We start from the raw sequence: 22,325 nt of genomic DNA on the forward strand, positions 1-22,325 counted from the left end.
TGGTGAAAAGTACCAGCATCACTGACGTGTAAACCCAGCTCCAGCTGTACCTGAGAACGGGGCCGTGCTGCAGCGTTGTTGTCATAGCTCAAGTCGTCACATCAAGCTACTCACCCAGACTTTGCTCAGAAGCGTGCAGCCCTGCCGCGGGCATGCCAGATCACCGCACACGAGGCCCTGCCTAGGGCCCGGCCCCGGCCTGTACGCTGTGATGCCTACAAGGACACGCGGCTCCGGGGGACACCAGCTTGGGCTTTGCCTTTCCAGGAGAGCATTTAGGGAGACCTGGCAGCGGGAGGACACCATTGTCTGAGAAGGACAGCGTTGTTAGCATCCCCTGTACCGTGCACCCCTGGGAGAATGCCCAGTTCCCACTGCAGCTAGGACCTCATCCTTCCAGAGTGGGCTCTTTCTTTCTGCTGGGAACAACTCACCAGTGCCAGGTAACTGCAAGGGACCTCCTGTTGCGCAGAGTTGGGGGCCACCCTGTTTACAGAGTGTGTTTCCCGTGGGTTAGCAGGGCCGGTGCTCTCCTGCCATAAAGAATCTGTCCTTTCCCACCTTGCGGAGAAGTGGCGCCTGTAGTAGTGAGGCAGCCACGGCCACAGAGAGCGTGCAGTGTCTCCGAGGGCCAGGTGGCCAGCCCCCCCCCCCAAAGAAAATGCCCTTCCGTGGACCTGGAGTATGCTGGCCTCCACGGAGCTTCAGGTCTGCTCCAGCCAGAGTCCCATCTGGGTCGAGTGCTCGTGCTCCCACTGACACGGTTGTGTTTAGTTCAGAGGTGTATCTGTTACCTTGATGAACTGGGACCTCCCGAGACTAGACTGCACTTACTAACCTGGGTTTCGTCAGAGCATTTCTGTTTGTCCTGCACCATGTTTTGTTTTGTTTTGTTTAACTTTAATAAGTGTATATTACAAAAATAAGTAACACATCACAATGGTATAGCTCGGTTAATTTTCACAAACGGGCGCCAGTTGGAAAGCCCCCGCCCCCCGCCCGCCCCCGAGCTTCCTCAGAGGAGGCTGCTGCCTGGCTTCAGGCACACAGCGGGTTCCCTGCGCTCTGTAAGTGTGGCACCTGGCAGCTCGCTCTGGGGTCTGGCTTTCTTCACTCTGCGTTTGCCATTTGACATCCATCCAGGGTGTTGTGGCTCGTTCAGTGTTGTGTGAAAGTGCCCCGAGTCAGAGTTCACATGTCTATTCCCGTGTGGGGCGCAGCTGTGAACGTTCAGATGTGCTTTCATCTGTCGTGTGAGGCTCCGGTGTGTGTGTTTTTGTTTGGAATTGCTGTTCTTAGAATCGGGTGGTTTCTACTACTCTCGATAAGCTAAGTGTGTGGCTCCTGTTTTCACATGGCAGCCCTGGGCTGGGGCTGAGTGGCAGCTGCTCCTGTCAGTGGGACATGTGCTCCCCCCTCTGCCTTTGCCTCTGTCTCCTGGTCTAGAGAGCGGGAGGCACTTCCTGCGAGATCGCTTTGCTGAGGGTGTATGGCAGCCTCTTCCACCTCTCCCCACTGCGAGACCCCTGCCCTGTCTTCCTCCCGCACCTTGCTTTGATCTTTGCTCAGAGGTGTGGGGAAGGAAGTAGGCCCAGGAGTAGTGCCACGGGATGGTTGTATGTTTGGCTTGTTTGCCCTGTTCTGCAGACTCAGGGCCTGGACCCCTCCCACAACCCTGCAGAGAAGGCCACGTGCACACACGCCTTGTGGAAAGACGCTGCAGGTTTTCTCTACATCCTTGCTGTTGTCGTTCCAGACACAGCCATATGCCTCCTCTTCCCTAAAGCGTCGTAAGATTAAAATCTTCCAGTTTTGGTTCCTGTAGGCGTCCTATGGATGGGACCCGGTTCTTTTCTGCACGTTTGTTTGTTATCTTTATTGTTTTGTTTTCCCTTATTAGGCTTTGCTCTAAAAATTAGAGAATTAATTTCACTCTATCAAAACAGTATCATTAGGAATCTTGAGCGATCTGCACATTATTGTAAACAAGATGAATTACCAAACCGAGCAAGCAATATTACACGAACAGAAACAGTTTGCCACAGAGGGAACCTCAGCACAGATTTCTTGTGTAGCCTGACATATTCTAACCATGGTGAAAATAAAAGTAAACTGCTTGATTATAGGCAAGTTTATGCATATAATTTCTCTTTTTTTTTTAAAGATTTATTTATTTCAGAGAAAGAGAACATCAGTGGGAGGGGGAGGGGGAGTCTCAAGTCAATTCTGCCCTGAGCGTGGAGCCTGACTCGGGGCTCGATCCCACACCCACGAGATCACGAGCTGAGCCGAAAACAAGAGAGTCAGATACCCAACCTACTGCACCACCAGGCACCCTCGCATACAATTTCTCAGACCCCTTCCTGACCTTCTCCTAGTGTGGAAATAGGGAGCAGCGGTCTTGGTCCAAACAACAGAGAACTGGAAAGACCCTTGGGAATCATCTACAAATTAGGAATGACGTAGGTGGGGTGGAGGGGTCTGTGGCCTCAAGAGGCGCCTTCCCAAGGAATCACCAGGAGGCTGAGGTGTGTGACGTCCCTCCGGCGGCATCTGGCGCTCTGTGCCTTCTGTGCTGCTGCCTTCTGAGTGCACTGCAGTGGACTGCATAGCGTCTCGCGCAGTTGCTGCAAGGAACCGTGCAGTCGGTCGCTCGTTCCCTAAAGCAGTGGAAGGGCTGTGAGGAAAAGCAGGAAAGAGCTATGCGGGAAGACCTGAGGGGTGTGAGGGGGCTGGCCTTGCAGGTAGATTTTAGGACCATTTTGGGCCATCAAACCTGAGGGTGTAAGCAGTGTGTGCTCTTCCTGTGCAACCTGGAGGTTGTGTAGGGGAGACGCTCAGGGTGGACTGGGCTCTGCGGTTGGGGTTAGTTACTTATACAGCAGCTTGTGACCCATGCACAGTATTCAGCCTGCAGCTGTGTTTTGTTTGGAGCATATGGTATCTTTAAAAAACAGGAAATTTTACGTCAAAGTCCAAATTTATAGCATAGCTTAAAAAACCAGTCTGACAAAGCTGGCCCTGATGTCCTCTGCAGTTCCAGCAATTGGCTGAGCTGGTGGCAGCAGCTTCCTTCCTGCAGTCTCCTGGTCCCTGGTTCTGGGCTGCCCCCCTTCCTCTACACCCTGTGCCCGCAGGCCGTTGGACGGTTTGCTCTGAAAATGAGTTAATGACATAAATTGTCATTTAAAATGAATTGAGTTGAATTTATGAATATTGAAGGACTTACTGCAATAAGTTTATAATATTGTGTGGGTGTCGATACTTTTAAATAATGCCTCAAAAGTCAGTTTGTTTTGAGGAAAGGGTACAAGTAATATTTTAAGTAAACTTTCTAGCTCTTTCCACTGAGAAGACCTGCCTGAAAGCTCATGCATCTGACTCCCACATCTGTGTTTCTAAGGACCATCTCCCACTAGAAGGACCAAGGCTCCTAGGAGAAATGACGAGTGACAGGTTGGGGCCAGGGAAGGCACAAGATGTGCCTGAAACATCTCATACCAGCCAGAGTGCGCAGTTTACTGCGGACATGTGGACAGAGCCTGGAAGCCCGTGTGAAGACAGTGTGAGCACCTTACAGAGCACAAGGGTGGCCGTGGATTATAGCATGTCACATGCAAAATGCTTGTAGTAACAGAGGAAAGAGAGTCAAAGGGATAGCACTTTTCCTATAGAAGGAGCCAGAGCTGGACAGTCACCTGTGGGGACCCCTCCAGTGTGCTGATTTAGGCAAAGACAGTCAATGGAAGCTCAGACCACTACGTGGAGAGTCACTGAATTGCAAGGTATTCACACAGACCCAAAAGTCTTGCCTTACAGACTGTTTCTAATTACCAGGGCAAGATCGTACCACCTCAACCAAATGTCTCAGAATCACCAGTAATGGGCCCGCCCAACATCACCTGTGTGCGATTCCTGCCAGACATGTTTTATCTACATACAGTCAGACAAATGCAAACAGGGAACATGTTACAAGAGAGCTGGCTGGGACCCTTCAGAACAGCGAAGGGCTGAGACTCTGCCCTGGGCAGGGGTTGCCGTTGTAGGTCTCTCTCAGGAGACCGGAGCGTCCATGTGTAAACTCTGGTTCACACACACAGGCCCTGAGGGCGTGGTTGGACAGCAGGGAACCCTGAATATGGGCTGTGGTGAGACAGTCCTGGGTTTGCCTATGTGAGTGATTGTGGTCGTTGCCCCACAGTCACATCAGGAGCTCTCCGTGTTCTCAGGAGTTTCCTCCTCCAGTCCTGGGGGATAGTCTCGTGACATCCGCAGCTTGCATTCAGATGGTCCAGCCTTTCCCTTGCAAATTCTTACGTGTGTACAGACATGGACGTAGGAGGGAGGAAGAGAGAAAATGAATAGACAAAATAGTGTTAATTGGTGAATGTAGGTGAAGAGTATAGAGATGGTCATTGTATTGTTCTTTCAACTTGTCTTTGGCCTTAAAAATATTGCTAAGTAACTTGGGCAGGGGGGGGGACAGGTGATTTGCCTTAATTTTAACTGATTTATCTTTACCTCTAGTGAAATATTTACATGTAAAATTTTAAGTTAAGTAAGCTGTTCCCCTACATAGCGTTTCCTAGCCAGGGTGCGTGAATCCCTAGAGGATTGAGAAAGGCTCTGTGAGTCTCTTGATACATGTGAAGTATTTGTAGATGTGTGTTTTTCTGCATGGAGGTCTTGTCATAGCACCCCTCACACCCTCACAGGGGTCCATCCTTCAAATAGTTAAGAACTGCTGCCCTAGAAATAGTATCTCAGATAGTATAAATTTGGTAGTTGTGAATGTAATTCTCAACTTATGTAAAACAAATCAGCCTTTAGCAGATTCTTATAAAAAGATTTGCTTCTATCAATTGATAGTTTAATGTAAGTTTATTTGACCACAGAGACTCTGTTACTTAGAAACTCACCATGACATTTCAATAGCATGATGCATTCCTTTTCTGTTCCAAACTAAGACGTGTTTAGTGCAATCACATGTTATTTTTAATGCAATCTGCTTTCCCTTGTGTGGATTCACATTCTTCACATTTTGTGTAAAGGAAAAAATATGCTTGACTCTTAAGTTTTGATTGTATCCATTTTCATGTAGAGAGAAGTGTGACTTCAAAGAAGAAATAGTCATGCCTTTAGTTGTGTGATCACTGAGGCCTGTTTACAAAGTTAGAAACATTCGCTTCATTGCAAATAACAGTGTGTGACAGACCAGATTCCAGCATGGCTCACAGTCTCGACTGTTTCTGTTTGGCATGTCAGAACAGAGACATGTGAGTAACATGTTAGAGTGTGCTGAAGCATTCAGGCACATAGGCTCCGACGTGTGCTAACACATGACTGCCCTGTCGACAGCAGACTACAGGGGCAGCCACGAAATGCTGGAGCTCCCCCAGAGGACCATGTGGCCTGATGCGCCCAGCTGCCGGACAGGGAGGCCAAGGCTTGCTCGCAGACGGACTGTATCCCTGCAGACCCCCTTGTGGGGTATCTAAGAGGTTGAATCTTATCTGCAGGACACCTTTCTTGATCACATATGCTTCTAGTTTGGCTGGCTATTTTAAATAGTTTTTCCCCCAGTTCAGGTGTTATAAGTGATCACAGTGAATCACAGAAGTCAGACTTACTCTTCTTTCTTATAATAACCTGGATTTTTTTCAAATCAGCTTCTAAATTACTCCCATCTGTGATGAAGAGTAGTTTGGACTCTGTTGCATCCCACACTACTGTGTGTTTATGGAGACCCTGGCTGTGCGTGCCCTACCCTGCTTTCACTCTTCTCTGTGTGGAGGGTGGGAGCAAAGGCTCCAGGCTTGGGAGAACCACAGACGTGCCACAGCATCCCTCTGACCACAGCCCATGCAATACGCCCACTCCTTTCCCCACTGTATTTCACAGTCTAAGGAATCAATTACCTTGAATAATTAATATCTACCATATTAAGAGTCCAGGCAGCCTTGAGCAAGTCACTGAACCTCCCTGCCTGCCGGTTTCCTGACACCAGTCAGTGAAAGAATGGACGCTCACCTGATCCCATGTCCGCCCTGTGCCCAGCACAGTCGTGGATGTCCCCTCATTTGACCTTCCCAGCAGCCTGGGGAGATAGATGGTGTTCCCCCCAGTTTCATGGGTGAGAACACTGGAGATCAGAGTCTAAGTAACATGACAAGGTCCATAGCTAATAAGGACTCCAGGTCAGAACCATGATACTTGCTCTTGATTTTTAACTATGAGAGACAGGCCTCGTGTTTCAATAGACTTCTGGATTTGCAGACCCTGGAGTCCTCTGGTATAGGTTAGAGCTGGCCAGAAACTTCTGACTGTTTCCATGTGCGTGTGTGTGTTTGTTTTGTTTCATTTTAGAGAGGGAGTGGGGAGGAGGGGCAGAGGGAGAGGAGAAAGGGGATCTTAAGCAGGCTGCATGCCCAGCACAGAGCCCCATGCGTGGCTCCATCTCACGACCCTGAGATCATGACCTGAGCCAAAATCAGGAGTTGGACACAACCCCTGTGCCACCCAGGCGCCCCTAATGCATACTTCTAATATTTTTTAATTTTAAGTTGACTGAGGATCTGAATTTACGTTCAGCTATGGACAGAAGAATAATTCAGTCATCTTCAGTCTGTAAATATATCTCCTATGAGGAAACTTTATGTTTTCTAAATAAGGGAAGGAGGTGGAATAGATGTCAGAGAGGGTTTTAACCGCCCTTTGAGGTTTCACTGAAACAGCAGAATTTGAGTAGCTCTTTCTTTTGTCAGCATCCATGAACCTAGTAATTCATGGTATGTTTAAATGATGGCTTTTGAGAACATAGTTGATGTTGTTATTGTGCAGACAATCAGTTGGTTACTGAGTGTTACCAGTTGTCAAAGCACAGCTTAGTTGTTTGTAGAATACTCCGTGTTTTCTGATGTCCGTGTCAGGAAGTATTAATCAGATAAATCATTCCTTATGAATTTTAGGACCCTGTATAAATCTTTTCAGTTCAGTGTCTCACTTTTCCTTTCAAAGTCCTCTAAGTTTGCAGATTCCTTTCTGTTTTGTTTAGGAGCAGTGTTGGTACCAGCGCTGGAGGGCTCAGGAGCTGATCCGTTCAGACCCGGGGTCAGCAGTCAGTTGAGCACCAGTTAGGTGTGCGGAATGGAGGGATCCAAGAAACTACTTGTCTCTGTTCTTCTAGGTGCACAGCCTTTTTGGAGAAACAAGATATGCCCCCTGCCTGTCTACTACACAGCACCACATATGCGACGAATAATCAGTGTGCATCTAACTCACGACACCATATCTGTCAGCAGGGTGGGGGCACCTACCCCAAGTGCCAAGTGAGAGGGGGCCAGGCTTGTAGGCGTATCTTGTCTTGTACCCCAGAAGCTCCCTGTGGTCAGATGGAAACTGGCTGTGGGCTTGACTTTGGGAGCCAGCGCGCGTTAGGGTTCAGCTCCCCTGCCCATCTCCTCTCAGAGTTGTGCTTGCCTGTGGATTCCCGTCTTTCCCACTCCTCCTGTCGTCCTACCTGAACTCTGTGGCAGCCCCCAAAATCAGCATGTTCTTGCCCAAACTGTCCCTTCCTGTCACAGCCTCTCCGCAGTGTCCCTGAGGCATGAGCAGTTCTCTCTGGCTCCCTTCTCTTGTGTCTCTTGGCTGGCAGCCAGGTGTCCCAGTGTATTTCTGTACAAGTCTCTTTGTCACACCCATTCCTGTTTCTGCACTTCCTCCTGTCATCTGTGCTGGTGGCACCAGCCCCGCAGAGCTGGCTCACGTCCCTTCCTGACACCATTGCTCTCTTGACCTTCCTCCCTCAGAGCTCCCAGTGAGAAGCTTCTCCTTGTGCTAAGTCTGGTCTCCTGAGCCCTCCTCACCCCCGCTCATCCCCTCCACTCCACAGACTCAGATCCTATGTCAGGACCCCTCAAGCCTGATGCTCTTCCCTCCTCTGAAATCAGCACCAGTTACCTGCCATATTATACCGCAGGCTTTCTTTGTTACCCCAGATCTAAATTTGTCAATTCAGGGAAACCACTTTTGCCTGCAGCACACAGCCCTACACTTAATGCAGTGTGCCACCAGTAAGAATTTATCCTTTAGCTGATCATCTGTGGCTTAAAGTTTCACATACTTACCAAATCTGAAGTTATCTTAAAACACGTGTTAGGATTTATTAACACTTCCCAATGAATTTTTTTTGAAGAATATTTATTTGAGATAGCAAGAAAGCACATGTGTGCATGCAAGCGGGGGGAGGGGCAGAGTCAGAGGAAGAGAATGTCCAGCAGACTCCCTGCTGAGCGCGGAGCCCGCCACAGGGCTCAGTCTGCGACCCTGAGATCACGACCTGAGCTGAAATCAAGAGTCAGACACTTAACCGACTGAGCCACCCGGGTGCCACCTGCAATGAGTTTAAAGGTTTGTACTACATACTATTGAACAGTTATTGGAATAATCACATTCTTATGTGTGAATGGGCTAGTCGTGCTGACCTCACTGCTGTTAGAAGTGTCCATGCATTCGTACCAGCGGACACTGTGCAGAGGCAGGTTTCAACTAGCGCTATGGGTAGTTTTTGTCCTGGTTTTTTAATTGAAGTATAAGTAACATACAGTATTATGTTAGCTTCAAGTGTACAGTATATTGATTCAGCATTCTACACAGTATTCAGTGCTTATCACGATAAACAGACTTTTAATTCCCTTCACCTATTTCACCCCTCCCTCTCACTCACCTCCCCTCTGGCAACCAACCAGTTTGTTCTCTGTATTTAAGAGGCTGTTTTTTTGTTTTCTCCTTTTTCTTTCATTCTTTGTTTCTTAAATTCTACATGAGTGAAATCATGTGGTATTTGCCTTAGTTTGACTTATTTCACCTAGAATTACACCCTGTAGGTCTGTTTATGTTGTTGCAAATGACAGGATTTCATTCTTTCTATGGCTAATAGTCCATTGTATATATATACCACATCTTCTTTATCCATTCAGCTATTGGACACGAGGGCTGCTTCTATATCGTGGCTATTGTAAATAATACTGCAATAAAGATAGGGGTGCATGTATCTTTTCAAATTAGTGTTTTCATTTTCTTTGGGTAAATACCCAACAGTGAAATTACTGGATCATACGGTAGTTCTATTTTAAATTTTTTTAGGTACCTCCATTACTGTTTTCCCTAGTGGCTGCACCACTTGACATTCCCACCAGCAGTGCACAAGGGTTCCTTTTTCTCCACATCCTCACTAACACTCGTTACTTCTTGTCTTCTTGATTTTAGCCATTCTGACAGGTGTGAGGTATCTCATTGTGGTTTTGATTTGCATTTCCCTCATGGCTAGTAATGTTAATCATCTTTTCATGTGTCTGTTGGCCATCTGTATGTCTTCTTTAGAAAAATGTCAGTTCAGATCTGGTGCCCATTACATCGGATTACTTGTTTTTGGGGTGTAGGTTGTGTAAGTTCTTTATATATTTTAGATATCAGTCCCTTATTAGATATATCATTTGCAAATATCTTCTCCCATTCAGTTTTGTTGATGGTTACCTTTGTTGTGCAAAAGTTTTTTATTTTGGTGTTGTCCCAATAGTTTAGCTTTGCTTTCATACCCCTTACCTCAGGAGACATATCCAGAAAAACGTTTTGATTGATGTCAGAGAAATTACTGCCTGTGTTTTCTTCTAGTAGTTTTATGGTTTCGGGTCTCACATTTAGGTTTTCAATCCATTTTGTGTTTATTTTTGTGTATGGGATAAGAAAGTAGTTGGTTTCATTCTTTTTTATGTAACTGTCCAGTTTTCTCAACACCATTTGTTGAAGAGACTCTTTCCTCATTGTATATTCTTGTCTCCTTTGTTGTAGATTAATTGACCATATAAGAATGGATTTATTTCTGGGCTCTGTATTCTGTTCTGTTATCAACATGTCTCTTTCTTTCTTTTTTTCTTTTTCTTCCTTCCTTCCTTCCTTCCAGAGACAGAGCGAGCACAAGTGCACGGGAGAGGGAGAAAGAGAATCCCAAGCAGGCTCCATGCCCAGCACAGAGCCTGACACAGGGTTCGATCTCACAACTGTGAGATAATGACCTGAGCTGAAACCAAGAGGCGGACGCTTAACCAGCTGAGCCACCTAGGTGCCCCTCATTGTGTCTCTTTCTGTTTTAATTCCTACAGCTTTGTAGTATATCATAAAATCTTGGATTATGATACCTCCAGCTTTGTTCCTTCTCAAGATTACTTTAATTATTTGGAGTCTTTTGTGGTTCCATACAAACTTAAAAATTATTCTAGTACTATGAAAAATGCTGTTGGTATTTTGGTAGGGATTGTATTAAATCTGTAGATTGCTTTGGGTAGTATGACATTTTAACAATATTGGTTCTTCCAAACCATTGACGTGGAATATCCTTCCACTTGTTTGTGTTGTCTTCGGTTTCTTTGATCAGTGTTTCATAGATTTTTGAGTACAGATTTTTCACTACTTTGGTTAAGTTTATTCCTAGATATTTTATTTTTAGTGCAATTATAAGTGGGATTGTTTTCTTAATTTCTCTTTCTGTTGTTTCATTATTAGTGTATAGGAATCCAACAGATTACTGTATATTAATTCTATACCCTGTGACTTTACTGAATTCATTTATCAGTTCTAGTAGTTTTGTGATGAAATCTTTAGGGTTTTTTATATGTAGTATCATTGTCATCTGCAAATAGTGAAAGTTTTACTTCTTCCTCACCAATTTGGATGTCTTTTATTCCTTTTTCTTGTTTGATTGTCATGGCTAGTACTTCTAGTACTATATTGAATAAAAGTAGTGAGATTGGACATCCTTGTCTTGTTCCTGACCTTAGAGGAAAAGGTCTTATTTTTTCTGCATTGAGTATGATGTTTGTTATGGGTTTTTCATATAGGGTCTTATTAGATTGAGATATGTTCCCTCTAAGCCTATTTTGTTGAGGTTTTTTTTTTTTTTTGGTAAGATTTTATTTATTTATTTGAGAGAGATTGTGAGAGAGGAGAGCACAAGCAGAGGGAGGGGCAGAGGAAGAGGAAGAAGCAGGCTCCCCACAGAGTAGGGATCCTGATATGAGGCTCAATCCCAGGACCCTGGGATCATGACCTGAGCCAAAGGCAGACGTTTAACTGACTGAGGTACCCAGGCGCCCCTGTTGAGGAGACTAAATAACGTGCTACTAAACAATGAGTGAATGGGTCAACCAAGAAATGAAAGAGGAAAACAAAAAAGTACATGGAGACAAATGAAAACACAAGGGCCCAAAACCACTGGGATTCAGCAAAAGCTGTTCTAAGAGGGAAATTTAGAGCAATACAGACCCACTGCCAGAAGCAAGAAAAACCTCAAACAACCTAACCTTACACCAAAAGGAGCTAGAGACTATGGACTCTGGGAAACAAACTGAGGGCTTCAGAGGGGAGGGGGTAGGGAATTGGGATAGGCCAGTGATGGATATTAAGGAGGGCACGTATTGCATGGTGCACTGGGTGTTATATGCAAGTAATGGATCATGGAACTTTACATCAAAAACTAAGGATGTACTGTATGGTGACTAACATAATATAATAAAAATTATTAAAAAATAAATAAATAAAAATAAAAAAGAACAAAACCCAAAACCAGTAGAAGGAAAGAAATAATAAAGATTAGAGTAGAAATAAATGTAATAGAGTAAACAGCAATAAAACAGATCCATGAAACCAGCAGTTGGTTTTTTGAAAAAGTAAACAAAATTTATTGATAAACCTTTTATCAGGCTCATCCAGAAAAAAGGAGACAGTACTCAAATAAAATCAGAAATGAGAGAGGAGACATAATAATGGACACCACAGAAATATAAAGGATTTTAAGAGAATATTATGAAAAATTATTTGCCAACAAATTGGACAACCCTGAAGAAATGGATAAATTCCTAGAAACATATAAGCTCCTAAAACTGAATCAGGAAGAAATAGCAAATTTGAACACACCAGTAACCAGCAAAGACATTGAATCACTAATCAAAAAACTCCCAACAACAGACAAAAGTCCAGGACCAGGGGCGCCTGGGTGGCACAGCGGTTGGGCGTCTGCCTTCGGCTCAGGGCGTGATCCCCGCGTTATGGGATCAAGCCCCACATCAGGTTCCTCCGCTATGAGCCTGCTTCTTCCTCTCCCACTCCCCCTGCTTGTGTTCCCTCTCTCGCTGGCTGTCTCTATCTCTATCTCTGTCAAATAAGTAAATAAAATCTTTAAAAAAAAAAAAAAAGTCCAGGACCAGATGGCTTCACAGGTGAATTCTACCCAACATTTAAAGAAGAGCTAATACCTATTCTTCTCAAACTAGTCCACAAAAATAAAAGAGGAAGGAAAAGTTCCAAATTCATTATATGAAGCCAGCATTACCCTGATACCAAAGCCAGACAAAGACATACAAAAAATGAATTTTTTTTCTTTTTTCCTACGTTAATGGAAGCAGTCATCTTGAGGTAGTTAACTTTGACTTGGTGAGGCTGACTACCTAGGTGATGTGTGGAGTCAGTGGACTTTGCAAGCCCGTGGAGCACGCATTGGCTCTTGCTCACCTCTATTGTCAGCACCCACCACACCAGGTGCACAGTGCCCACTCAGGTGTCTAGACTTTCCGATTTTTGGACTTCAGTCAGAAGAAATAGAGTAAGTCCAGGCTCAGCCACATGCCTCATTTGTGCTCCCTTAGCCACCTGCCTTCTGGGGTGTTTCTGGTCAGAGGGCAGCAGTCCCACCCCACTGTGGTGGAGCTGCAAAGGAACAGAGGTGTCGACTAGCCTTCCTTGTCCTGCACACGGGAGGCTGGCCGAGTCCAGGCGGGCTGTAATCCATGCACCTGAGAAACTTTTGGTCGGGCCGAGGCTCTCCAGCCATGTGTTGTAGGAGTGAAGGGGAGCTGGGTCGAGGGTTAGGGAAGGACCAGGGACTTAGGTGCATGTTCTTTGTGAATCTTAAAACTTGGTTTGTGATTCAGATAGCACCTGTCCATTGGTTCTAAGAAAAAGCGTGGGAGGGCAGGAGCAGTTAATCTTTCTAAAGGTAGCAGAGTTGCTTTGTCTGAAGGAGAGTCTGTGCCCTTCTTCAGGGACACTTCCACCCCAGGGTGCCACAAACCCCTGACAGGCCGTGCTTGCAAACCACTGATCTGTTCCAGACACATTATTTTATAATTGAATCAAGTGATCCCAGACAAGTAAAATGGCTGTATAACTAATCATTGGAGATCAAGGTGGGCACCCAGGCCTGATGTCTGGTGGTGTTATTTCCTTAGACTTCCAGGCTCTACGTGTCTTTGACCATGTCATATCTTTAGTGCTTTTTTGTAATAATCTTCAGCCATATCTCAAAATTAAAATATAGTTAGCATTCCTTGTATGTATGTGCAAAGATGACACACCATTAATACTTTAGGTCATAGCGACACCAGAACTTTCTTAGCGTACATATGTGTTAGTAATTACAGCGTATTTCTGAAGCAAGCAGAACATCTGTTTGTTTTTAACATTATATCATGAAGAATGTTTCCTATAAAGACATTTATCACTCCTTTTTTCTAATGGAATTAAAACTTCCTATCCAGGACATGATGAAATTTCAAGGCTGAACAAGTTCAATGCTAGACATATTTTATATTTTAAGTTATAAAATCAGAAATAAAAGTGTCTTCCAACCTAAGAGCAACACTTCCTTCAGTCACTCTGATTTTCAGCCTCCCTAGAGCTTCTGTTGCTGTCAGGGTGTCCCAGTTGCACAGGGGGGTCGTCGTGTACACGGGGGTCCAGGGTCACCCCACAGCTGCTGCGGAGGCAGCACCTCCCTGTGGCTCACAGAGCTTGCACACGCTTGAGACCCAGGACCCGGGAGCGAAGGTGAAGCCAGCTTCGCCACATCACCACCCTGTTCTGCTGGCCTCATTGCACTGGTTGGCCTTGATTTGACTGTCTCTTTGATGTCCTGCTTATTTTCCGTACCACACCATGTGTTCCCAGAGAAGGGAGACCTCGTCGGTTCTGTTTCTCCCCATCTCTCTCTAGAACAGCGTCTGGAGCACAGGTTCCAGTTAGAAGGAGAAATGAGTGCAGAAATGGCTCAGCATCCATCTGCATTGTCCCAGGATGCAAACTCTGTTGACTCACCTTACACTTTGCTGCCTAGACTGCCTTAAATGATTTATGTCTGTGCATTTATACTCACACAGCAGGAAGTATAACGGAAGGGTTCTTGTTAAAGGGATGAATGACTGTATCTTCTTGTTTTTATCTGTCTCTTACGTTCAATTTGGCCATTTTAAATTAGTTATGCTCCTACTTTCCTAAACTGGTTATAAATCTCAGTTTTTGTTCCATAAGATTCTGCTTCTGCTCTTAGCCACCTGCCGTGATTCTAACAGCCTTCATCGTATTATTATTATTGTTCATGTTACAATCTCAAAATCCTAGCTATTACAAAAGGGTGCTTAGAAGGAAGGGCTTAGAAATAAAATTAGCTTGGGGTGCTTGGCTGGCTCAGTCCATGGAACATGTGACTCTTGATCTCAGGGTTGTGAGTTCAAGCCCCACAGTGGGTGTGGAAATTACTTAAAATCTTTAAAAATAAATAAGTAAGTAAATAAATAAATAAATAAGGTAAGTAAGTAAGTAAGTAAGGGGTGCCTGGGTGGCCCAGTTGGTTGAGCGTCCAACTCAGTTTCAGTTCTGGTCGTGATCTCAGGGTCATGAGATTGAGCTCTGCACTCAGCAGGGAGTCTGCTTGAGATTCTCTCCCTCTGCCCCCCAACCCCCAGTGCACACACGCGTGTGCTCTCTCTCTCTCTCTTGAATAAATAAATAACTATTTAAAAAATAATAAATAAATAGAATTCTCTCAACTGGGATAAAATCAAACTCACATTTTAGAAAGTTGCTCAGGAACCAGCTTTGGTGACTGTGCTGGTGGCTGTCACTTTGATCTGGAAGGTTGGTAATAGTACGTGCGCCCACCTGCACGCCACACTAGCAGGGCTTTCGCACAGCTCCCTGGTTCTCTGACAGCTTAGGAAGTGGGGCTGGGAGCTCCCACGGTGTGGAGACAACTATTACAAGATCGGGTCACGGAAGTTTGAGAAGTTAGAGTGACCTGAATATAAGCTCCTAGTCTGCTGTTTTGTAGACACAAAACTGAGAGCAGCAAGAGAAGTCAATACAGTTTCTATATACGTCCTTTATAAATTAGTCTAGAAATAATGACAAAAGATCGTTACATAATGAAAATTTTAATACCATATGGTTTTGGTAGGTTCAAGTACATAGTAAATGCTAAGAGCTTTATGTTAAATTGAACTGAGTAAAAGGATACTTGTGAGCATGTTAGGGCAAAGAAGGTAGGTGCCAACAATGACCAAAGGAGCAAGAATTTTCAAAAATGCGTGCCTTAGGTTTATATTTATAAGGTTGTAGCAAGGACAATTAATATACTTTAAGCAAACTCCACTACTTTCCATAAAATCTTTTGATCTTGAATAAAGAAGAATGAGGGTGATCTTAAAATTTTTTAGACTGACACAGAAATTTTAGACTTGCAGAAAAGTTTCAAAAATAGTGTAGAATTCACATATACCTTCCTCCTAGCTTCCTCTAATGTTAAAAACCAGTAGGTAACCATCCTACAATTTTCAAAACCAGGAAATTACATGACAGTAGTGTTTTAATTTCACATGTGTGGTAATAGAAGGGGTGAGAGCAAAGCCAGCCATTAAGTATACTCTACGATAACTGTAGCACAGGTTCTTCTAGAAAATGAACAGATTGTTGTTTTACAGAACACACATGCCTAAATTCCAGCTGTTACTTTTTCCCGTCATACACTTCTCCGTCTTGAACCATAACACACACAATTTTTAAAGGGACTTTGAGGGTCCCAGCTAATAGCGGTACTCAGGTCAGTTGTAAAGGACATACTTACTTTGCTCCAGATTTTCCCAGTCTAAGTCAACAGTGAGTAACATCCTGTTCTCTAAGGAGGCTTGCAGTGAGAGGGCTTTTTTTCTGGAGCATGAAGCTGAAACTTTCACTAAAACTGCTGAAGAAGTAAACTTGGGGTATGTTTTGGTTATTTCTCTGTGGGGTGACAAGTCAGGTGGGGTCTCACTTATCAATGATAAATGCTGCTACGGCAAATGTAGGAGTACAAGTTATAAGTGATGAGCAAAATCTGGAATCACTTGATATTTTGTGGTTTAAGAACTATACTTGAATATGATCTGATGCATGAAAATGCATAGGACGATACTTCTCTTGTTTTAATATAATTGTTTTCAAGATGAAGATGCTCCAGGGTGGAATCGCCATCTTCTTCAGCATCGCAGATTTGTTCTGGAAGAATATTCCTGAGGAAAAACAGATGTTACAAGTCATAAATGGTCCAAGCAGTATTCAAGCTTTATCATTTAGGAGTTAAGTTGTACATTTGTTTTAAAATGTTTTTGTTTTTAAAATAAAATTGAATCTTTCTCTTATATACTAGAAAAAATTTCAAATACGTCAAAGATGTGAGAAATGAAGCCATAGGAGTAGAATACAGTATACCCTGGGAGCGGGAAAAAAAATCTCCCTTGACTCAAAAACGAGAAACACTAAAAGAAAAGATTAATAAATTGACTATAGGTCTTTTAAAAATGCAAAGTTAAGAGCCATGGCAAACTAGGAGAATGTTTTTGCAACTTATATCACAGATACGGGGCTAATGTACAAAACCCTCTTAGAAACCTGTGCAGAAAAAGAAGAGCGGGAAATGCCTGGCTAACCAGTTCACCGAAGAAAGAACGAAATGACATGGGAACATGAAAAGATGCTTGGTTTCATTCATGAAAAGAGAAACGCAGACCGCGAGTGTCCTGCCACACCACCGCCACTGGCCACATTTGCCTCACACAGAAACATTCACAAGCTCATCAACACGGTCTGGTCCTGGGGCTGTGAAGGACCCCCCATCCCTGCAGGGAGGGATGAGGACCAGCGACCAGGCGGCATCTCCCTTCACTCAGCCAGGATCCTCTCCCGGAATTAGGCCAAAAAAATATAAAATGCCGTCCAAACAAAGTTGTGCATTATTGTGCACGTGTTGTGCATGTGTTGTCTGTAGTAGTGAAAGAAGGGAAATAAGTAGGTGTCTGTCAGTAGGGAACTGGTTAAGTGAAATATCCACATAATGGAATACTGGTCAGTTGTAAAAAGAATAAGGAAATTCTCTGTGTCTTGGTAAAGAGTGATAGGATATACCCATAATCATAAAAAGTAAAGAATAAAAAAAATAACACTCTAGAGAGGGAATTTTTCTGCATCATAATTTGTGTGGAAATTGTGGGAGGCAGTGGGGAATATGAATGTGTGCATCTAGGCTTATATTTGTGAAAAAGAATACTGGGAAAGACTGCAAATTAATTTTAAAAGAATTAACCTATAGGAAATGATGGAATATAGCATATGGGACAGGCATATACCTTGTTACAGTTTTGACTTTGGAGTTTTATAAACGTTTAACGTAGTAAAAATAATATTACATGGGAAATAGCAATTCCTAAAAACCAAAAACAAGCTAAAGCCCTTATCACAGTATCAGGTCGTTGACATGTTGTCACAGAGAAAACCACTGTATTTCTGCCATGTCCTCGAGGAACATATTCTAAAGACAAATAGAGAGCTCCCTAAGACACCATATACTTCATTCAGTACTTTTGTTGTTGTAAGAATGGCATTCTTACATTGAAACTATTTTTTGTATATTGTAAGATAATAAGTTAGTTAATATTGTTGGGAACCTAGATTCCTAGTATAAGATAAACAAGTTTAAAACAAAGAATACTCTATATGGTTAAATTAGAATTGGGAACATCAGTATGAAGTCCTGTTCTTTTTCTTTACAAAATACATATTTCCTGGCAATTCACTGCAAGGCCTCGAAACCGTGACACCACTTTGGAAAGGAACATGCCTGGTCCCCAGCCTGGGGCATGTGATGTGAATGCTGCTCCCAGCGAGGGGGCATGGGGACCTCTGGAAGAAGGCTATCACAGGTGCGCAGTCGGAGCGTAAAAGTGCGCCACCCAGGACCCACAGAGGGTCCTCCCGCCAAGGAGTGGGGTTTAGGCACAATAGTTATAGTTGATTAAAACATTCGAAATATATAAAACTGTAAGTTAATATTAATTATCCAGAGAAAGAAAGCCAGAAACAAAATAATAAAACAGAAACACTTAGGCACCAACTTTTTTTTTCCTGAGACAGCCTCTATTAACATTTTAATGTATTGTATAGTAGGCCTTACCACTCATACTTAATACATACATATAATTTTTCCAGTTTTATAAAGACAGCATTAACATACAAGTTTAGCTTAAGGTGTATGACATGATTTGATATTTGTATATATTGCGAAGTGATCATCATTACATTAAGTTTAGTTAACATCTGTCAGCTCACATAGTGAGATATTTGTAGCCAGCTTCTTGGTCTGATTGGATGTTAAAAGGAAAGAACTGAGCATTTGTCTTACCTTTCAGAGTGAAAAAGTGCTCTAGCTGACAAGAAAAAGTCCTTTACAAAGGAATTTCAGCTAACAGATGTGTAAAGGGTAACAAAGTAGTGAGTCACCGTTGTGTTGCCCCTAAGGAAATAAGAATTTCAAGCAGCACTCGTCGGTGAGTGAGACTGTTGGTTCAGAGGTGGAGGAGAAAGGTATTAGTGGAGACTCCAGACTGTCACCACCTGAATCCCACCAGAAGTGGGACAGATGTGTGTGTCTTCGTGCAGTAAATAGGAAGCACAGAGCACAGTCTGTGCCGTACTTAGCCAAGAAGCTTTTAACTGCATCTCACAAAGCCTCCTCCACTCCCACCTCTCTCCCCAGCACTGTTATACACCCATGACTCTTTCCCTCTTGTTTTTTAGGAATTTGTGTTTGGACTGTAGAGACAGAGAAGAGAGGAAGGGGTATACTCCTCAGGGACAGGAATCCCACATCGGGGATTGGCCTGTGACCGCACTACCAGAGTATTCCAGATTAATTCTTGAGACCAGCACGCTCTCCAGGCAGACAGAAAACTCTGTCCCCAGACATGAGAAAAGCGGAGTCTCAATAATTTTATTCAGAATTTTACCTTCAGAAAAGATCTAGATAGAATCAGTTTTAATTTTAGCATGTATTTAGGTTTTTTATCTACAGAGTAGAGTTTTTAAAATTACAAATGGAGGTAGAAGCAGCATCATTGTCCACCTCCCGGGTTCCCAGTATTAGGTAGTAATGTTCCGTTCTAAAGGGTTTTTACCGTGAAAGTTAGCGGACATAGACATGTAGAGAAAAGCTATGACGAATGCTGTGTACCTGCAAACATCTGCCAGTCTTGTTTAATGGGACCGCTTGTCCTTTTTCCCCTTATAAGGAAATCCCAGACACCATGTCATGGTTGTGTAATCATATCCTCTGTCAATCACAACAATTTAAATCAATACTTGAAAAAGCCAGAATTTACCGTATCTTATTGTTGTTCAGCCTCAGAAAATGTAGTGCTTTCATTTCCCGTACCCCAGGTGGTATAGATTTTAAGTCATTGTGATCCAGAAACAGCTCTCTCAGAGAATGATACGTCCCATAGAAGGAGACTCGGTCCACGCCGTCATCGGAGAGTCTGTTAAATGACAGGTACAGGTACTCCAGGCCTGGCTGCATGTGGCCAAACACGTAGCCGGGGATGCGCTCAATCTGGTTCCCGAGCAGCACGAGATGCAGAAGGGACTTGGGCAGGTAGGACGGGACGTGGTAGAGCTTGTTGTAGGAGAGGTCGATGGACTCTAGATTTCTGCAACAAAGAAGGATTAGCGGGGCACCGCGTGAGGCAGGGACCGTGAGCTCCGGGCTCGGACAGGGCCGGTCAGGATGCTTGGCCGTGTTCCCGCACCGTCTGGTTTGCAGTAGTGAGTCCTGTGTGAGGGTGACTGTGTGGCGGTCTGCCCTGTCTGGCTGTGAGGCTTGCAGTCTTATCTGGGCGCCACACCGCGGCTCCCACTCCGTTACAAGGAGTGCCAGGTTCAGAAAGAACCACTATCTCTAGGATCAAACGTGAATCAGAAATGAGGTCAGGGTCTTAGCTGCTATCAAGCTGCCTCTCCCTGAAATCGCCCCGGGTTCCAGCAAGGACATGGTGGTGGTGTGGAATCTGCATTCTTGCTCCACACCCGATCCGATGGCCTGATACACGGGGGCTTGTGGTGAAATGGAGCTTGTTTTCGGGCCTTCCCCTGTGGTTTCTGAGTCACCCTGCCACCACCACGTCCTGCTGGCCCCGGCTGGCCCTCCACACCATCTCATCCCTCTCTCCTGCCCCTGAAAGATGCCTGTTCCATCTGTTTCACCCAGATCCCCTGTGTCCTCACCACACAGCCCAACCTGGCTCCCCACCATGGCCCATCCTGCTCCTCCTGACAGGCAAGATCCCCACGCCGGCCCCTTCCCTGCATCCTTGCCAGGAGGCTGGACCCTGCTTCCAGCCTTCCCTGTCAAGCGAAGCACCGTTCAGGCTGTTTTATAAGACTTGAGGTAGAGAAATGGTTTGGAGGAATGAAGACAGTGTGGCATAGGACAGGGGAGCCTCATGGTCCCATGGTGGGGGGGCGGGGCAGGATGGTTTCCCTTCAACTTCATGGCCACCTGTGAGGTGGACAGATCTCGGGTCCCTCACTGCTTGGGTTCATGGCAGGGTGTGCACAGCAGCAGTGACCACGATCATCCCAACACCAGTCACACCATCCACAATATGAGCTCCAAGCAAGTAGCCAGGTTCTAGGGAGGGGGAGGCTCACGAAGGAGGGGTGCCATTCCTAAGCTCACTTCCCCACATTCAGACCCTGTGCTGTAATGGCAGAAGGAAGGCACTAAGAAAGGCGAAGAGCAGCGTCTACTCACTCTTGATTTATCCAGGCTAGCGGAGCAATCCTGTTTTCCTCAATTTTATTATAACGTAGCACAATGACATTGATCTTTCTGGTGTGGTTGAAACAGATCTCAGTGATTTCTTCAATTTGGTTATTTTCTAGGTATAATTCCTATAATTAACAGAAAAGACTATTTTTCTTTGTGTTGGTTGGCACATATATTCAGCTTCACAGGTGGAAATGGTACTGTGGACTGTTCTCAGTAGTATTATCTGGAGAGTCTTCTGCTCTTCCAAGTGAATTCATTGCTGTAAGTTGTCCTGTTCTATCTAATTAGCGAAATAAAAGCTACCTTCTTTCATGGTCATGGAATTAAATGCATTTTTTTAACCATAAAATTTTGCAAAATAGAGCATACCGTAATAATAGTATAAAGTTCTCTAATTTACAAAACTTATTCATGTAAATTATCTCATTTGGGCTTCAAAACCCTAGAAAATTGGTACAAATGATCATCTCTGTTCAGTAGTGGAGACACTTGGGCCTGGAGAGAGGATGCCCAGGAGACACACGTCCCCACCCCGCCCCAGCTCTAGGACAGGCCACTTCCCACCAGTCCATGCTGCCTGTCAGGGTTTTAGACTTGCTTGTATTTTAATTAATTTAATTAAAAATTAATTGGGAACCCTCATTTAACATCAGGGTAAAGTTTGCTAGAGCTATTGTTTTCAACAGCGAGCTGCCTTTGGTTAAATTCATTTGACGTTAGTGCAAGTTTTTCACTCAAGAGGCTTGGAAATCAGAAGCAGATATTGGAATATGTCTTCATTGTAATTTTCGATTCCTATTATAGTAATTTTCCCTTGTTTTAACTTAATTTTGGTATTTATTAGATATGAGTAAAGCAATTTTTAGCTTTTTGCTTTTAACTTCATACGTATTTAGAGGTGAACCAAATCAGTGGTTCCCAAACTTGGTTGCATATTTAGATCACTTGTGAGCTTTCTAAAGTTACTGCAGTCAGAGCACACTCATCCATACACTAGACCCTGTGTCTGTGAAGCGGGGTCCTGGAAGGGGTCGGAGCACACACACCTGCGTGGACACTGCCTCCCATACCAATGAGAGGGACCCTCTGGAGAGAACACCCAGATGGAGACATGTTGCTCCTCCTTACTATTTGGCTTGTGTGTGTTTACTAGGTGCATGCATTATGTATTAAAATCTAACTTAAAAAATTATAAATTACTGACCCTACCCTCCAAAGGAACCTGATTGAGGATATCTGGGGTAGGGTACGGAGTCCGTATTGCTCTAGAATCCAAGAGATTCGGATGTAAAGCCCATTATTGGAACCTCAATCTTTACAATTTTGATAAATTCTAAACTGATATGTTGATCTGCAAATAGGA

General features: G+C 44.2%; 2 protein-coding genes across 6 annotated transcripts in view; one reads left to right on the forward strand and one right to left on the reverse strand.

The window, feature by feature from the left end:
* CENPP (centromere protein P) overlaps window positions 1–22,325 on the forward strand; it is a 250,575-nt gene that overhangs the window by 149,340 nt on the left and 78,910 nt on the right. The gene's annotated exons all lie outside the window — the stretch shown is intronic.
* The window catches only part of ECM2 (extracellular matrix protein 2), a 33,239-nt gene continuing 26,158 nt past the window's right edge, over window positions 15,245–22,325 (reverse strand). For all 4 annotated transcript variants that reach the window (XM_045772565.2, XM_045772563.2, XM_045772566.2 and 1 more), the window contains 3 exons: window positions 20,945–21,084; window positions 19,515–19,841; window positions 15,245–16,373 (listed from right to left, as the gene is read on the reverse strand). In XM_045772565.2, coding sequence (XP_045628521.2) covers window positions 16,205–16,373; window positions 19,515–19,841; window positions 20,945–21,084 — 636 coding nt within the window. In that variant the 3' untranslated portion in view covers window positions 15,245–16,204. The remainder of the gene's footprint in view (window positions 16,374–19,514; window positions 19,842–20,944; window positions 21,085–22,325) is intronic.

Source organism: Ursus americanus, chromosome 34, assembly GCF_024610735.1.
Source record: "Ursus americanus isolate L20-20 chromosome 34, mUrsAme1.1.p, whole genome shotgun sequence".
Taxonomy (NCBI): Eukaryota; Metazoa; Chordata; class Mammalia; order Carnivora; family Ursidae; genus Ursus; species Ursus americanus.